The sequence below is a fragment of the Anomaloglossus baeobatrachus genome, chromosome 5 (genome assembly GCF_048569485.1).
Source record: "Anomaloglossus baeobatrachus isolate aAnoBae1 chromosome 5, aAnoBae1.hap1, whole genome shotgun sequence".
NCBI lineage: Eukaryota > Metazoa > Chordata > Amphibia > Anura > Aromobatidae > Anomaloglossus > Anomaloglossus baeobatrachus.
The window spans coordinates 86,075,060-86,094,672 of record NC_134357.1 but is presented as its reverse complement, the minus strand read 5'-3'; the positions used below and the strand labels follow the sequence as shown (position 1 = coordinate 86,094,672).

At 49.9% G+C, this 19,613-nt stretch overlaps 1 protein-coding gene across 1 annotated transcript in view; it reads right to left on the bottom strand.

The window, feature by feature from the left end:
* Positions 1-4,017, bottom strand: part of RTKN2 (rhotekin 2) — a 115,676-nt gene extending 111,659 nt beyond the window's left edge. Inside the window, exon 1 of the mRNA XM_075352340.1 lies at positions 3,907-4,017. Within this exon, the coding sequence (XP_075208455.1) occupies positions 3,907-4,017 (111 nt within the window). The remainder of the gene's footprint in view (positions 1-3,906) is intronic.
* Between the last annotated feature and the right edge of the window lie 15,596 nt (positions 4,018-19,613).

Sequence of the window (19,613 nt, the reverse complement as noted above, 5' to 3'; positions counted from 1 at the left end):
CCGCTATGGAAATCACCTGTGTGAACAGAACCTAAAGGGAAATTCCACAGCGGTAATGTCAGCAGCTCGGTGTTGCGGATTTACTGTCAATTGCAAAAGGTAAAATCTGCAGTGAAAATCTGCGGTGTAAAATGACATCTAAGGCCAAGTTCACATTTCCGCTAAAATGTATCAGTCACAATCCGCTGCTCTTGTAAACAACGGAATCCATTTAGCGGATTCCGTTGCTCCCATAGACTTGTATGAGCAGCGGATTGTGACTGATGCTGCGTTGCACCCTCCGCCCGACTGATCAGTCGTGGAACGACTGACCGCCGGGTGGGAGGAACGCAGCATGTAACGTTTTTTGAGCAGCGCGATCCGTCGGATTTCGCTGCGCATGCTCTGGCTCCCTGCACACGTAACCAGCTTTGGTTGGTTAGGGTACTTTCACACTTGTGTTGTTTGTTTTTTTTGGCGCAATCCGCTGTCTTGGGAAACAGCAGAATCAGTCAACGGATTCCGTTGTTTCCCATAGACTTGCATTGATGACGGATTGTACCAAAAGTACCTGCGTTGCTTCCGTTGGCCGATGCTCCGTTGCTTCCGCCGAGCGAAAGCAACGCAGAATGTAACGTTAAATGCTGGCGTCAAAGTGACGCCAACCAACAGATTCCGTTGGTTCCGTTAAAATTTATAATGGTTCAATATGGTAGCGGATTCCGTTGCGAAGTGCTTAACAATGGAATCCGCTGCTGGATTCCGCTAATTTATACTGAGCATGCCCAGAATGAAAAAAAATGAAATAAGAAATAAAACAGTCGACGGATTCCGTTAGACGGACGCCTAACGGACGCCAAACGAATGCAACGGTCCGTTATTTCACAGGAATCAGCAAACGGATTCCTGTGAAATAACGGACCCATTGCATCCGTTGACACCACTAAAATAACGGATGCGTCAAAACGACGCAGCAACGGACCCAACGGATTCAACCCAACGCAAGTGTGAAACTTGCCTTACCCGATATTTACCCTGGTTATGGTACAAGGAGCCAGCGCTAAGCGGTGTAGGCCCGTAACCAAGGTAAATATCGGGTAACCAAGGTAAACATCGGGTGCTTTGCTGTTACCCGATATTTAGTCTGGTTACGTGTGCAGGGAGGCTGACACTTCCCCGCTCGGCCCCGCCCCCTCCCGCACTCCGCACATGTGTGTACATACACACACACACACACACACACACACACACACGTCCCCAGCCATGCAGACAAGCACTGCCACTGACACCCTCGTCTGGCCCCGCCCCCCGCTCAGCTCCGCCCCCTCCCGCACTCCGCATGTGCGCACACACACACACTCACCTGTCCCCAGCCATGCAGACCACAGCACTGCCACTGACATCCTCGGCGCCTGGCCCCGCCGCCCGCTCGGCTCCGCCCCCTCCCGCATTCAGCATGTGTATACACTCACACACACCTGTCCTGCAGTCCCTGCGGCACTGACGTCCTCAGTGCCACGGCCCCGCTCGGCTCCCCCCCCCCCGAACTCCGCCCCCCGCACACAACGGAATCCGACAAAGAATTCTGTTCTTTGTCATCCGTTGTACAGCGCATCAGTCACATGCGTCAAGCGACGCATGGGACTGATACAAAACAACGGAAATGTGAACTTAGTACCCTATGTTTATATGCACTATGCTTTTATTTAGTTACAGCAGGGTATGTTTTCACCATTTTTTTTCCTTGGTTTCTCTTTGTCTCATGGCCAGTATGAACATGAGCTTACAAGTTCCATGTATACCATCTCATACTCCGGCTCACTTTTTTGTTTTTATGTAGTTTTTTTGTATTCAGTACAAACAGGGAGTGGCCCCCTTCTCAGCGAGCTGGACATTTCATTCTGTGAATCCCCCTGACTGTGTGTGTCCTGTTGGGACCCGGTCGCTCTCAGCCCTTAGCCACATTGAGGCCTATCTTAGACCCATGGCAAGGTTTTAATATTAGAGAGTATAGGTACTATCCCAACTGGGTACACCTTGGCGTTGGTGGGATAGCTTTATGCTTTTTTTGATCAAAAACAGTGTTTACTAAGTACCCTATGTTTATATGCACTATGCTTTTATTCAGTTACAGCAGGGTATGTTTTCACAATTTTTCCCTTGGTTTCTCTTTGTCTAATGGCCAGTGTGAACATGAGCTCACAAGCTCCATGTATACCATCTCATACTCCGGCTCACTTTTTTGTTTTTAGGAAATGTGAACTTAGCCTAAGGCTATGTGTCCACGCTGCGGATTTTGCGCGGATTTTGCCGCGGATTTTCCGAAAATCTGCAGCAGCGGCACTTCCAAGCCATTTCAATGGCATTTTGGAAATGCTGTGTCCATGCTGCGGATTTTTCCGCGGCGGATTTGCCGCGGATTTTGATCCGGAAAAATCTGCAGCATGTCAATTATTGTTGCGGATTTTGGTGCGGATTTTGGGTATAGAATGGGGGAAAAAAAAAAAAATCTGCATCAAAATCTGCGGCAAATTCGCGGTAAATTCGCGGCAAAAATAAGGTGCGGATTTGCCGCGAAAGTCGTGGATTTTCATGCAGAAAAATCCGCAGGTACATTCTACCGTGGACACATAGCCTTAGGCTATGTCCACACTGGGCGTTTTGGCTGCGTTTTTTAGCATGGTTTTTGCCTTGGTTTTATGCAAATCCTTGCTAATAAAATGCTGCTTTTTACAGTCCCAGCAAAGTCTGAGATTCCTGAAGTCTCCTGCACACACAAATCACCTGCAGGATTTTTATGACTTTTTTTTTTTTTTTAACTCCTGCGGTTTTGTTGTGTTATTCATAGAATGAGCATGTCAGTTCTTTGCAGCGTTTTTGGAACAGATTTGCATTGAAATCACAAACAGGATAAAAAACAAAACAAAAAAAAAAAAACACCCTTCAAAAATGCCACAAAAACCACAGATGACTCCCAGGAAAAACGCTACAAAAACGCCCTGTATGAATATAGCCTTAGGCTGCTTTCACACATCCGTTTTTTGCCGTCTGGCACAGTCCGGCAAAAAAACTGATGCAACGGATCTGGCTAAAAAACTGATCTGTTACATCATTTTTTCCCATGCGTTGCTTCCGGGTTTTTTGACGGATCCGTTGTGCTACTGAGCATGCGCAGTTCAAGAAAACGGATCTGTTGTTAGATTCCGTCATATGCCGGATGATGACGGATCCGGCGCCCATAGGCTTTCATTGTAACTCACGGCGCCGGATCCGGAACCATACGGATCACTGGAGAGAAAAAGAGCTGCAAGCAGCGTTCCATCCGGCCGCCGATCAGCTATTTATGCCGGATTCAGCAAAAGCCGGATGCAACGCAAGGCCATGCGGAACAATCCGCTGCTAATACAAGTCTATGGGGGAAAGAACGGATCTGGTGGCAACACACGCCGGATCCATTCTTTCCGGTGTTTACCGGATTGTGCCGTACGGCAAAAAATGGATGTGTGAAAGCAGCCGTAATGACGCTAAATCCGCAGCACTGCTCACCATGGCGCAAAAACAAAAAAAAGTCACAGCTTTAAAATCCTAACAGCATCTCATCCAGAAAACAAGAGACTTTAAACTCCAGATGGAAAATCCGCTGCAAATACCTCCCTGTGTGATCAAGTCCTCACATTGTAAAGAGGTAACATAAGCCGCAGGGGAATCAGACGCGGTTTGGACTGAGCAGGTGACCTGTGTGTGGACAATGCTCTGAGCCCCAGCACGGATCAGTATAGACAGCAGCAGCCGAGGAGTGCACAGGATCTGCCCAGTGTGAACACAGCCTTTGTGATCCTAGTAACCCATTCCTGCCCGGCCGCACAGGACACTCCCTGTGTGAGCGGTGATCGGCCATAGATAGCGCGGATTTCAATCACTGCTCACCTCCTGGCAGCTGTACACGGCGCTCTCCCGGATCTTCTTCCGTTTGATCTCCATCCCCAGCGCCGAGCCCTTGGACACGGTGGCCCGGGACCGATCTCCTCGGTGAAACATTTGAATTTCGCGCTGCACTGCGCAGTCGCACTGCTGGAGTCTAACCGAGTGACGTCACTCCCCGAGCGCTGTCCTGCTGCTCCCTGGATACAGCTGATCCAGGCGGGAGCCGCCTCCGATAGGCTGGAGCGTACCATTCTGTCCTGTATAGACACTGTACACAAAATGCTGAGCTCAGCCTCTACAGAAGATTACTGAGAAGATTCCAGTATTGAAAAATGGTAACCGTCCTGTAATTGCGAGTTATTGTATGGGAGCTAGCTAATAGGGCACCCCTCCCGCCTCCGTACATGGTATCGTCCTCTGGAATGAGCTCCTGTGATAACCTGGCTGCAGCAGGAGCCGGGTCACACACAGCGGCGGGGCTGGTGGGCGCTGGTAATAATTAAAGGGAACTGATAGCATACTGACAGCAGTTTTCTTCATTTTTACAAAGAGTGAAAAAACAAAAAAAAAAAAAAACAACATAAAAACGTAGGGGTTTTTTTCTCACCACTTGGGATTTCTATCCCTTTGTAATATATTTTTTGGGTAAAATGAATGGGGGTCGTTCAAAACTACAATTGGGACTGCAAACTAACCCCCCTCCCCCCGCCGCAAAAAAAATGGTTCTCGGAAGTAGAGGAGGAAAAAAAAAGGAACAGAGAAATGAAATCTGGAGAATCCAGGATGGGGTTAAAGGGACCCTGTCATCAGTTTGTTCCCTATTAAACCAAAAATATCCCCTTCTGCAGCTCCTGTGCTGCATTCTATGAAGGTGCACCTTGTTGCTGCCCCCTAAAAGAACTTTATAAAATCTTACCATTTCCTATGCAAATGAGTTTGGTTGGCCAGATGGGTGGGCTCAGACGAATTGGGGACCGCCCATCTGGCCAACCAAACTCATTTGCATAGGAAACGGTAAGATTTTATAAAGTTCTTTTAGGGGTCTGCAAGGGGGGGGGGGCAGCAACAAGGTGCACCTTCATAGAATGCAGCACAGGAGCTGCAGAAGGGGATATTTTTTGTTTAATAGGGAAAAAACTGATGACAGGTTCCCTTTAACCCCATCCTGGATTCTCCAGATTTCATTTCTCTGTTCCTTTTTTTTCCTCCTCTACTTCTGAGAACCATTTTTTTATTTTTTTTGCAGCCTTCTTTTGCAGTCCCAATTGTAATTTTGAACGACCCCCATTCATTTTACCCAAAAAATATATTACAAAGGGATAGAAATCCCAAGTGATGAGAAAAAAAAATACGCTTTTATGTTTTGTTTTTTTTTTGCTTTTTCACTCTTTGTAAAAATGAAGAAAAATGCTGTCAGTATGATTAAGGTGATCCCGAGCATAAATATTTTTTTATTATTATTATTATTATTATTATTATTATTATTATTATTTGGGCGACGTTCCAATGATGAGTATTTGGTGAGTTTTTGATGTTGCACCATTCCTGCAGCCATTAGGGCCTGTGCACACGTTGCAGATTTGTCGCAATTTTTTTTTCTGCACAGATTTGTGACAATTTCCTGGTGCCAGCACAGTGTGAAAATCCTGAAGCGCTGTGTGCACGTTTCTTATTTTTTCCTTGCAGATTTCGTGCAGAAAATAATCTGCAGCGTCAGTTCTTTCTGGGTTTTTGCTGCAGTTTTCACTCATAAGTTATGTGCAGATGTTGAGTTTTTGGTTGCAGAAATTTCTGCATCTCTTGGCAGGAAAAACATTATTGATGCATTTTTTTTATTGCTTTCAATGTTGAAAAATGCAGGCAAACACGCTGTGAGAATTGACATGCTGCAGATTATTTTCGGCTCCAAATTTGCAAAGAGAACACTTCAGAATACTCCTCAACTTGCATAAGTATTTGCTTGCAGCTGTGTGACAAAGCTGCACTAAAAAAAAACCCATAAAAAATACCACGCTAAGGCTATGTTCACATAGGGGTTTTTTGGTAAGTTTTTGCTGCTTTTTTTAGCTGCAGATTTGCCTTGGTTTTATGAAAATCCATGCTAGTTAAAAGCTGCTTTTTACAGTCCCTGCAAAGTCTGAGATTTCTGAAATCACACACACACACACACACACACACACACACCAGGATTTTTTCCTGACTGTTTTGTCAAATACCTGTGTTTTTGGTCAGGTTTTTAAAGAATGAGCATGTCAATTCTTTTCTGCAGATTTGCTGCGTTTTTTTTTCATTGCTACAACCCATTTTGTAGAAAAAAAAAAAAGCAGCAAATCCGCACCAAATCTGCAGCAAAAACGCCACTAAAAAACGCATGAAAAATGCACCAAAAACGCACCAAAAACGCAGATGACTCAAAGGAGATTTCCTGCCACAAGATCAGGTTTTGGTCAGGAAAAAAAAACTTACCAAAAAAGCCCTGTGTGAACATAGCCTAATGCTGTGTGCACATTGTATTTTTGTGCAGTTTTGTCACAAACCTGCAAGCAAATCCTGATGCCTGCAAAGGCAATTAGAATTCTGAAGTGTAGTGCATGTTGCCTTTTTTCCCTTACAGATTTGTAGCTAAAAACAATCTGCAACATGTCAATTCTTTTAGCACTTTTCCAGTGTTTTTCAACCCCAAATACATGAAAAATGCAATAGAAAGAACACTTAAAAAACACACATTGAGGCCATGTGCGCACGTTGTGTTCAGTAACTTGCAGAAATGAACGCATCCTCTGGCAGAATTTGTTATTGTCAAATTTGTTTTTGACCTCATAAACGCAGGAAATACGTATGCGTTTTTATAGCGTTTTGACCCCGTTTTACATGCATTTTCAGCGCTTAAATTGAGATGCGTTTTCAATACAAATACACAACTAAATAAAGTTTGAACATTCAAACAGTAGGAAAAAAATGAAAAAAAAAATAAAATAAATAAATATTTAAATCATACACTATAATGATTTGCCGAAAATGATTAATGAGATTTAATAATTATGTTCAAAATAAAGTAAAATATTGTTTTACTCATTTTTTAAAGTCGGAATGGATGTGAGGGCAACTGGAAACCTCTTGACCTCACTATAATGCCAAAAACGCATGCTTTGATTTTGACAAAAAAGCATGCGTTTAGCATCAAAAAAGCATGAAAAACGCTATAATTTTCTTTTAGCATGCGTTTTGAAAATTCTCATTGACTTCAATGGTAGCAAAACGCTGCCAAAACATTCAAAACAATTGACATGTTGTTTCTTCAAACGCAGAGATTTTGAGAAATTTTTGTCACAAAAAAGCAGCGTTTTTAGATGCATAGTGCACACAAAATATGCCTATTTCCCATAGACTTTGCTTGGAAATCAAAATGCATGCATTTTTGCATTAAAACGCTGCAGTTCAAAACGCTGCAGAAACGCATGAAAAAACGCAACGTGCGCACATAGCCTTATTCTGCAGGCGGATGCACAATCCTGGGCTTCTCTTTGCCAAATGGCTCTGGTTGCTTCTGTGACGCCCTGGCCTATCAGGTCGTCACAGGGTATTGTGCAATCTACCCTTCTGCACAGTATCCACCCTCCTTGGTTACGGATCCTGGTCCTTTGGTGTTGCTAATCAAAATCCTAGGAACACTTTACACTGAACCCACCAGACACACCACTGGGGGGCCTGAAGGGAATTGGGCCACCCACATGTGGGGTTGGTAGGGGAAAGTGACAGAGAAGTGAAACAGGACTGAAAGGAGTAGGAGGTGGAAAGTGACTCTCTGGGAGAGAGAGGTCACCGGTCCGGAGCAGGGCTCCTAGAGTTTACTAGGTGGCAGACATTGGTCTGGGCCTGGTAGGAGCTGGAACCCTGGTCGCAGGGGATCGCGTTAAGGGACACGGACAGCCGAGGAGGGCAGCCGGTGGCCTTGAGCCATCACCGAGCAGCGGCCAGGGCACGACTGGGTACGTGGACCCTAGGCCGGGAAGTAGCTTCACGCGTCCCGGTAATTTACCCGACGGGGGTGAAGACTTCAAGATTCATCCCCAACCTGCTCGAAAATCGGGGTACTAGCGCACCGATTGGATAGGACTTTCCCAAATACAGTCCAAAGAAATACTACACATGAACCCTGAGAGCAAGCTCACTCCGTTAGCCATACGGGTGAGCGGCAACCGAAAAGTTTCATGCTTGAGGGTCCAACTAGTAAGAAGGTGCCACGGAAAAGGCCACAGGCTAACAGCAACACCAAGGGCACGGATCCCAGTGTGCTCCCTCCAAGCTGCAGTGGTGCTCAGAATTCTGGTTTACAAGCTGCCAGTGTTGTTATTCCTGGACTGAGTGAGTACGCTGAAAAGCCCCCTTTTCCTCTACCCAACGGCACCCCAAACATCCAACACCCAACGGGCCCAGGGGCACAAACCCCCTAACCACAGAGGGGGGTTAAACATCTTGGTGCTACACCATCGCCACCGGGCTCCCCCAACAGCAGCAGTGGTCTCCCACATTACCACACACTGTAGGTGGCGTCACAATCTTTCTAATCCCCTGTATATAGTCCCCCTTTCATCGAGTGGCCGCACGACCCCCGGGCCCGGAAACCCCATGAGCCACCGCAGATCCGGATCCGAGCAGCCCAGCTGCTGGCACGGGGGAGGCACACTTGCGCTGATTTTGCCCCGGATTTCTTGTGGAAAAGCCGCGGATTTTCCAGAAATCTGCAGCACAGCTACTCCCCAGCCATTTCTATGGCATTTGGGAAATGCTGTGCCCATGCTGCGGATTTTTACGCAGCGGAAATCGTGCGGATTTTCGTGCGGAAAAATCTGCAGCATGTCAATTATTGTTGCGGATTTTCGTGCGGATTTTGCCTATTCAATTGAATTAAAAAAAAAAATAAATCACAAAATCCGCGTCAAATCCGCACAAAATCCGCACCTATGAAAACTTGCGGATCCCGGGGGAAAGCTGCGGATTTTGATGCAGAAAAATCCGCAGATACAGAGTCCCGTGGGCACATAGCCCCGGAGATCCTATCTCGGGCAGCACTCCATTGCCAGGGGGTGGGGGTTAAATCTGTGGAGGAACCATAAGGCTATGTGTCCACGGTAGAATGTTGCTGCGGATTTTTCTGCATGAAAATCCGCGACTTTCCTGGCAAATCCGCACCTTTTCAAAGGTGCGGATTTGCCGCGGAATTGGCGCGGATTTTGGTGCAGATTTTTTTTTTTTTTACCCAATTCTATAGCCAAAATCCGGATCAAAATCCGCAACAATAATTGACATGTTGCAGATTTTTCCGGATCAAAATCCGCGGCAAATCCGCCACGGAAAAATACGCAGCATGGGCACAGCATTTCCAAAAAGGCATAGAAATGGCTGGGAAGTGCCGCTGCTGCAGATTTTCGGAAAATCCGCGGCTTTTCCGCGAGAAATCCGCGGCAAAATTCGCGCATTTTCCGCAGCGTGGACACATAGCCTAAGTCATGGGTTTGGATGAGCCCATGCAGTTAGGGGGAGCCACTACTTCACAAGTTTCCACTGAGATCTGCTATAAAAAAAAAAAAGGGTTTGGGATTTTTTTTGTAGAAAAAAAAAGTCATTGTATTAAAGCCTGCCTCTCGATTCTTAAAGGAGTTGTCCGACATAAACTCAAAATTTTTTCGTAAGCTAATCTGTGCTGTATTGTCATATAAATCACCCCTACATTGTTATTTTTTGTTTTCTAACTTTTGTTCCTCTTGAATTCATCCTTTATTCTCTGCAGCTCTTTGTTTACATTTAGGCTAGTTTCACACTTGCGTTGGACGGGATCCGTAGCATTGCGTTGTGTGATGCATGCAACGGATGCGTTGCATATAGTGGCACAAAGGATGCTACGGATCGTACAAAATAACGCAATCCGTTATAGGTTTTTTTTCCTTGACTTAAGGCTAAGTTCACACTTCCGTTGTTTGGCATCAGTCACAATCCGTAGCCTTGAGGAATTACAGTATCCTGCAAAATATTTTGCAGGAATCCTGTTTTTCCCCATAGGCTTCTATTAGTGACGGATTGTGACTGATGATGCTGCGTTGCATCGCCTGCGTCGCGGTAAGTTGTTTTTTAACTGACCGCCGGGCGGGAGCAACGCAGCCTGTAACGTTTTTTGAGCAGCGCGATCCGTAGGATTTCGCTGCGCATGCGCTCTCTGGCTCCCCGCCCCCGTAACCAGGATAAACATCGGGTAACCAAGCAATGCGCTTTGGTTAGTTACCCGATATTTACAGTGGTTATGGGTGCAGGGAGCCCGCGCTAAGCTGGTATCCAAGATAAATATCGGGTAACCAAGCAAAAAGTGCTTTGCTTATACCCGATATTTACCCTGGATACAGTGTGCAAGGAGGCCAACACTTCACCACTCGGCTCCGCCCCCTCCCGCACTCCGCATGTGTACACACACACACTCACCCCCACACACACACTCACACTCACTCACTTGTCCCCAGCCCTGCAGTCCCCGCGGCACTGACGTCCTCAGCTCCACGGCTCCACCCCCTCGCGCTCCGCCCCCTCCCGCACTCCGCATGTACACACACATGTAGACACACACACACACTCACCTTTCCCCAGCCATGCAGACCGCGGCACTGACGTCCTCAACTCCGCCCCCCGCACACAACGGAGTCCGACAAAGAAATTCTTTTCTTTGTCACCATTGTCATCTGTTGTACAATGCATCAGTCACATGCGTCAAGCAACGCATGTGACTGATGCAAAACAACGGAAGTGTGAACTTAGCCTTACACATCTGAGCATGCGCAGTTGTGTAAAGACTGATGCGTTAACAGAATCCATCAAAATGACGGATTCTAACGGAATCCGCCACCATAGGCATCCATTATAAAAACAACGAACGCCGACGGAATCCTGCAGGTTGCGTTTGACACTCCGCCAAGTGCAGAAGAACGCTACATGCAGCGTTCCATCCGCCCGACGGTCACTGACGGTCAGCGTCAAAACAACTGATGCGCCGCGGGGCGGATGCAATGCAAGACCATCCGTTGCTATCCGTAGCTAATAGAAGTCTATGAGGAATATAACGGTTTCCTGCAACGGTTACCGTAATTACTCAAGGCTGCGGATAGCAACGGAAGCCGTCCAACGCAAGTGTGAAAGTACCCTTAGCTCCAGCAAACTGACCGCTTCCTGTGCAAAACCTCAGTCAGAGCTGGCACCGCCCGGCCTCAGTCTCCAGCCTCGCCCCCTGCCTGCCCTCACTGTCCAGCCTCGCCCCCTGCACACACATTCCATGTCAGTATTCTTCCCCAGCACCTGACCTGTTATCACTACAGCATTGCAAATAACAGCCCCACATCGGGCTCTGCACCCCCCACCACATCGGGCTCTGCACCGCACACATATGGCTCTGCACCGCACACGCACACATATGGCTCTGCACCGCACACGCACACATATGGCTCTGCACCGCACACATATGGCTCTGCACCGCACACCACATCGGGCTCTGCACCGCACATCACATCGGGCTCTGCACCGCACACCACATTTGGCTCTGCACCGCACACCACATTTGGCTCTGCACCGCACACGCACATATGGCTCTACACCGCACACGCACATATGGCTCTACACCGCACACATATGGCTCTGCACCGCACACATATGGCTCTGCACCGCACACGCACACACACATATGGCTCTGCACCGCGCACACACACACACACACACACACACATGGCTCTGCACCGCACACACACACACACATATGGCTCTGCACCGCACACACACACATATGGCTCTGCACCGCACGCACACACGGCGCTCTGTACCGACCCCCCTACCCCCAAAGGGAACACATGTAGGGAGTACATACTCACCCGTCCTCGGTCCCCGCCGCTCCTGCACATTCGCACGCTGTCTAGTCTGGACATATCAGCACAGTAGTGACGTCACCGCTGTGCTGAAGAGAGCACAGACAGCCGGGCAGTGATGAGAAGCAGCGGTGCGCTCCTTCTCATCAGCGCTTTCAAATGTACCGGCATCTGTGATCTGTGATCATCATCATGTGGTACATTTGAATGTGTGATCCTGAGCAGGGGCCCGGTGCTGGCGCTGACACCACGGCAGCCGCCGCCAGGCCCCGCCCCCAGGTCACGGACCCCACAGCAGTGCAGGGGGAGATCGTGGGCAGAGTACGGGGTGCGGGGGAATGTGTGGGAGGATGCAGGGAAGGGGGGCGGGGCTCATCACACTGTACAGCCCAGTAGGGAGGCGACATGCTGTTCCACATTTGCATGTTAACATGGCCCTGCCCATGTTGACATAAAATGACCGGAAGCAGCAAAATCGCGGCAGTAGCGGTCACATGACCACTCTGAGCCGGGGGAGAGGGGCTGACAGCAGGGCAGGTAAGTGGTCTCTATCTACTTACCTGCCCCAATGTAGCCCAATAGGGTAATAATAAAAAAAAAAGTCAAAAGAAGCCGGATAACCCCTTTAAGCAAAAAGAAACAAACTGGGGCTCGGCGGACCCTTGATGGCATGGGGATGGACAATCGGAGTGTGTGTTTGTCTTCTACATATAATTCTCGGTTTGTCCTGACAGCAGAGGTGATACTAGAGAGCAGGACTGAGAAAATTTCCGTGTTTGTGGATTGTGGAGAGGAGTCAGCATGCTGGATGCTATTTTTTTCCTGGACAGTATCTGCTTGTGAAAAAATTGCAACATGTTCCTCCTTGTGTCTGATGAAACTCACCTATTTAAGTCTATGGGAGTGTAAAATAAAAACCCCTAAATTAATCTCATACAGAACATCCAAATATAATAATATTTTTTTATGGATAAATTGTAATTCTTTAACAAAGGAAAATGTAAGTGATCTTGTAAGTTATTAATAACTCCTGGTGTCAAAATACAGATTGCACACAGAGGACAAGTGAGAAGAATAATTGTCCAAGTTTTCTGGATAAAATGGAAAAAAAATTTTTTATACGTATCACATATACACGTCTCAGCACACAACATGGGGTGCACCTGCAAAGATTAATTTATCTCCACTCACTCAATTCAGCACGCAACCTCTTATAGGCTATAAAGTGAGCATAAATCACAGCCCGACAAAGTCTACGCACCACAGCTACACAACACACGCTGCCACCATTCATCAAAATACGGGGTGATTATTCCCAGAAATTTACTACTATCTGACAATCAACAGGGTCACAAACTCTGTGTAAGGCCCCTTTCACACGTCAGTGATTCTGGGACGTTTGTGCTTTTTTTTAAACGTACCAGAATCACTGACATACGCAGACCCATTATAATCAATGGGTCTGCTCACACATCAGTGATTTTTCACTGCACGTGTCTCCGTGCGGCGTACCCGCGTGTGCGTGATTGCTGCACGGAGATATGTCCATTTTTTTCTGGCATCACTGATGTCCCACGGACCACGCAGTGGTGTGATCCGTGAAACACGTGCCAGAAAAAAAACGTGCATTTAAAATAATAAACATTTTAACTCACCCGGCGTCCAGCGATGTCCTCTGCAGCCCGTTCTCCCTGCTCCTTCTGTGCCGGCTGATTACTGTCGCGCATATTCATTATGAGTGACACAGCCGACCCGGAAGCAGCTGCTGCGGGGGTCACCGCCGGCCGGATGCTGCGTCGCGGGAGCGATCAGCACCATGGACAGCGGGAGCGGGCACAGGTGAGTTGATTTCTAAGTGCAATCACGGGCCACGGATAACGGAGCCCGGATTGCACTTAGACAACCCACGTGTGCCGTGATTCACGGCACACGCAGGGACATGTGCGTGTTTTACACGCCAGTGAAAAACGTCACTGTTTTTCACTGACGTGTGAAAGAGGCCTTCGGCTGAATTCTTTAAAGTGTACAAGGATCACATTTATTAAAGTATTAAGTGTAATGTAAAAAAAAAACAGTGCTTGTGTGGCGCCCCTGACCTGGTCAGGCACCACTGAGTACTGCACCCATGCTGGGGACAGTACAATACAGGTAATCCAGAAGGCTGACCGAGGTGTGACTACACAGGCGCATAGTGATCAGGTCTCACACATGTACCTTTGAGAGGACCCCTGGGGATCCCAGGAGGGGGAAAAGCCTTGACCTCCACTGGAATAGTGGAGGGGGCCAAAAGCCTCCATCTCCTCTCAAGGGGTGTGGTAAGAGAGTCTGGTTGCTAGGTGGCGTAGGCAAGAACAGGAGAGGAGGAGCAGTGAGCCGGTTCAGTGCAGAGTCCAGGGAGCTCAGAGAGGAGCAGATCCCGTGGGCTGCTGTAGTCTGACAGCGTCCGCGCAGTGGCTACCGACGGGGGAGAACGGTCAACTAGGAGTGCTACCCGAAACCCATCTCAGCTAGAGAGAGAGCACGGAGTGGGAAGTAAGGAGACTGCTAGGGAGTACCAGGCCCAAACGGGCGGCAGATCCCGAAGCGGAGATAGATCCAGCTTTCTTTTGCTAAACCTGCCGGTGTGGGGCTCTCAAAGCCCACGCCACAACACCACAAAAGCCGCAGCCCCGTAGCCACAGATAGGGCCCATAGGTCACAGGAGGCAAGTAGCTGGAGTGGCCTGGTCCAGGCGACAAGCAAACGGCAAACGAAGGGGAGAGAGGCTGCAGCATCTTCCCTGGGTGACCCCCATAGGGACTAAAAGTCGGGGTCACCCCAAACCAAAAAGGGCTAAGGAAGGCGAGTTGGTAGTCACCATCAGAAGTCAGCCTGAAGGATACCTGGTTCCAGTCTGGTTAATCCCAGCTACGCCCGGGTTACTCACCCTATCAACTGTGAGTAAAAACCCTGAAAGACATCCTGCTTGTGTGGAGTCATTCTGCGCCTTGTAGTTCTACACACCTACACAGGGCCCTGGGGCTTGCCTCACTCTCAGGAGGCTATCACAACTGACTGCACCCACCATCAGCCCCAGGCATCCCTTAACCTGCAGTGGCGGTCCCCACTGACCGCAAATCTGAGAGTGGCGTCACGACAATCAAGAAAGAAGGTTTCCTACCTGTGACCAGATCCAGCTGCGTGGAGTCCCTGAAGGTAATGCACCGACACAACACCTGTGGGGCTTCACATCTGGCGTCACGAACAGGATAAGGACTAGACCTGTTCAGACAGGTGACCATGTGCCTGGGCGGTCCGCTTGGAAAATTGGAAGCGCCGCCATATTGCCACCATGAAAAGCGCGCTGAAAAACAACAGCAGCCCGCGCTGGGAGAAGTTACCGCCCACGAAGAGGTGTGGCTACCCAGAGATCCCCTGCAGAGTCCTGACCTCGCAAGTGAAGAGAGCGGAGGCGTTCAGAGACGTCGGGACAGAAAGGGAGCCAGAAGCCTGCTGCTGGAAGAGGCAGAGCAGAAACTGAAGAGCCTGCTACTGGAGGCAGCGACGAGTCCACTGCTGGGAAATCGTGCAGAAGAAGGCGCAGAGGAAATGGCGTCTGAACGCAGAGACCCAGAGCCAGGCTCCGCTGCCTGGTGGTATCGGGAGCTTGCCCAGTTCTGCGACCGACTGGAGACCCGGGTCGTAGAGCAGATCAGAGAGGAACGCATGGAGTTGCTGGAGATGGCTGCAGCGGTTCAGGCCTACGAGGGGAGAGCCACGCGACGAGTGCCAGACCGGACGGCGACGACTCAGACCCCGATGGTGCCACCGATGGGTGAGTCCAGTGTTGCCCCTGCTAGCGCGAGTGCCCCGACCCCCGCTGCCACGCCCGCGGTCCCTGAAGAGGCGCCCGGCGCGGCGACGCTGGACCAGGCCGCAGCCACGCCAGGTGCGGCCCGCCAAGCCCAGGCCGCCGCAGAGATGCCCTGCCCGGCCCGCAAAGAACCGGCTGCCACCGCGACCCTCATCCATGCCGCAGGTGTGACGCTGACCCAGGCTGCCGCCCTGCTGGGCCCGGCCCGCCAAGACCCCACCGCAGCAGCAACGCTCGTCCGCGCCGCAAGTGAGGTGCTGAACCAGGCCGCAGCCACGTCCGGTGCGGCCCGCCAAGCCCAGACCGCTGCAGCGACGCCCAGCCCCGCCTGCAAAGATCCCATCGCAGCTGCGACGCCGATCCAGGCCACGACAGCGACGCCAGTCCAGGCCGCCGCAGCGATGCCCTGCCCGGCCCGCCAAGAACCGGCCACGGTAGCAACGCTCGTCCGCGCCGCAAGTGAGGTGCTGAACCAGGCCGCAGCCACGCCAGGCGCGGCCCGCCAAGCCCAGACTGCTGCAGCGACGGCCAGCTCAGCCTGCACAGAGCCCACTGCAACAGCGACGCTGATCCAGGCCGCCGCCATGCCAGGCGCGGCCCGCCAAGACCAGGCCGCCGCCATGCCAGGCGCGGCCCGCCAAGAAAAGACAGACGTACCCTTAATTACCCCGGCCTGCAAGGCCAGAGCAGACACCGCTCCCCAGTCCAAAGAGGTCCCTGCTGGAAAGCCCACGCTGGGGGAGGACCCCGCATACTGGGAGCTGAAGGCTAACTTAGAGTCCCAGTTCCCACAGGAGATGGTGGACCGGTATCTGCTCCCTCCGCATACCCCCAGGAGGATTCCGGCAACTCCTGCAGCAACCACGCCAAAGAGTCCCCCGCCTGGGCCTGCTGAAGAACATCCATCCCCAGCACTGCCACGACAGGAGTGCTCAGAAGAACTAAGGGGGAGGGGAGGCCAGGGAGCTGAGGAGCTGACTCAGGAGCCACCAGCAGTGGACCCATGCCCAGAGCCGGAGATGCTGCCATATTCCCGCTGGGATGAAGAAGACCTGACACCGTCTGCTGACGAAGATCTGACCAGAAACCTCACCTGGGGGCCTGCAGGCATTGAAGTAACAGCCCAGCAGAATCAAGCCCGCAAGACACGGCGTCGTAGCAGAACCCAGTTGTCTCCTGCACCGCCATCCCCAGAGCAGAGAGAAGTCACGGCCAGAGACCTACAGGAAAAACGGTTCCTGAGAAGAGCCAAAGCACAGGTCAGAGGACCCCTTTGTAGAGGAATTGTGGAAGACTTTAGCCTAAAGTCAGGATACGGGTTCATCGTTGCACCTGGTATCAAAGAAGGCATTTTTGTCAATAGGAGAGACGTCAGAGCTAATTTGCCCAGAGGACATCCTGGAAGGAACCTGCGTACAGGAGACTCCGTACAGTTTACCATGCATCAAGGAGAAAGAGGCTGGTATGCGCTAGACGTAACACCATGTCCTACAGAAAAAGAAACAGATACAGAGAAAGAAACAGATACAGAAGATACAGAGGAAAGAAAAGAAAAGGAACCCATTGATGACCAATATGGAGAAACCAACAGGTGCCGCAGCCCTACAGGCCCAAGCCCTGGTGAGGAGGAGTCTGCATAAAGTTCATGTAAAGTAAAGCAAGTTACCAGTTTGAAAAGTTTGTTTTGCAACGTTTTACAAGTTTAAGAGATGTGCCCACATAAACTATTGTGAGAAATAAACCTTAAGGCTATGAACTGGCTATAGCCACAAACTCTCGCAGTGTAAATAGTTACACCAGAGGGCACCACCACCACCAGAGCCAGCCTGTTTAGGGGCCTGGCTCGTCTGCAACCAGGGAGCACGTCCGTATATAGGGCCTTGGCTCACCTGCAACCAGAGAGCATGCCTGTTTATGGGGCCTGGCTCTCCACCACAAAGAGGGTACCTGGTCAGCACCAACTGTGGAGGCCGCCTCTACATCCTGCCAGAAGAGGCTGAAGGCGCGGATCCACCAGGCCAGGTATACCCTGAAAACCACCAGACCATGAAAGCCGCCTCTACATCCTGCCAGAAGTGGCTGAAGGCGCGGCCAACGTGAAAGGGTTTGGGTGGGTTAACGGACTTGTGGGTGGAGGGTGGTGATGTATGGTACCTGGTGATCTTAAAATCTTTTACATGTTTTAATGTTTTATGCATTTTAAAATGTTGTCTTGCAGCCCGAGGACGTGCTGGTGATAACTAAGGGGGAATGTGGCGCCCCTGACCTGGTCAGGCACCACTGAGTACTGCACCCATGCTGGGGACAGTACAATACAGGTAATCCAGAAGGCTGACCGAGGTGTGACTACACAGGCGCATAGTGATCAGGTCTCACACATGTACCTTTGAGAGGACCCCTGGGGATCCCAGGAGGGGGAAAAGCCTTGACCTCCACTGGAATAGTGGAGGGGGCCAAAAGCCTCCATCTCCTCTCAAGGGGTGTGGTAAGAGAGTCTGGTTGCTAGGTGGCGTCGGCAAGAACAGGAGAGGAGGGGCAGTGAGCCAGTTCAGTGCAGAGTCCAGGGAGCTCAGAGAGGAGCAGATCCCGTGGGCTGCTGTAGTCTGACAGCGTCCGCGCAGTGGCTACCGACGGGGGAGAACGGTCAACTAGGAGTGCTACCCGAAACCCATCTCAGCTAGAGAGAGAGCACGGAGTGGGAAGTAAGGAGACTGCTAGGGAGTACCAGGCCCAAACGGGCGGCAGATCCCGAAGCGGAGATAGATCCAGCTTTCTTTTGCTAAACCTGCCGGTGTGGGGCTCTCAAAGCCCACGCCACAACACCACAAAAGCCGCAGCCCCGTAGCCACAGATAGGGCCCATAGGTCACAGGAGGCAAGTAGCTGGAGTGGCCTGGTCCAGGCGACAAGCAAACGGCAAACGAAGGGGAGAGAGGCTGCAGCATCTTCCCTGGGTGACCCCCATAGGGACTAAAAGTCGGGGTCACCCCAAACCAAAAAGGGCTAAGGAAGGCGAGTTGGTAGTCACCATCAGAAGTCAGCCTGAAGGATACCTGGTTCCAGTCTGGTTAATCCCAGCTACACCCGGGTTACTCACCCTATCAACTGTGAGTAAAAACCCTGAAAGACATCCTGCTTGTGTGGAGTCATTCTGCGCCTTGTAGTTCTACACACCTACACAGGGCCCTGGGGCTTGCCTCACTCTCAGGAGGCTATCACAACTGACTGCACCCACCATCAGCCCCAGGCATCCCTTAACCTGCAGTGGCGGTCCCCACTGACCGCAAATCTGAGAGTGGCGTCACGACAATCAAGAAAGAAGGTTTCCTACCTGTGACCAGATCCAGCTGCGTGGAGTCCCTGAAGGTAATGCACCGACACAACACCTGTGGGGCTTCACACTTGCAATAAAACGGTATAAGAGATAAAAATGACACACAATATGCATAACAGTTATAAATAAAAAGGGAGAAATAACAGAAATACCTAAACATTCTAGCCTAAAGTTATTTTGTGTTTCCTTAGGGGAAGGAGAAAACGAATTATGGATCACAACCAGCATAGGCACGCTCCCACATGTGAACAACTTTCTTTTGTGCAACCCAGCTTTTTATATGCTTGGTTCTGGGTTCATGTTTCCGGGACAGCCCAGATTATAATATTATAGTTGCTGGTTGCCTTATATTTCTTCTCTTTCTGTTGTGCATTCTGATTCCTGTTCTCTCATTATTTGCCAAGTTAATTCCTTCAGTCACTTACATCCTTTGTATGTATTCTAAGATATGTTATTTTCACACAATATTATCAGTCTGTAAACAAGAAACAGTTGTGGCATGGTCTCCCTTATTTTTTTATTCCTTATACTTCATTATGCATTATACGGCTGTGACCGTAAGTCTGGGTTCACACCACCTTATTTTCTCCATCCAAGAAAAACAGTCCGATTATGCTGATCAGAGT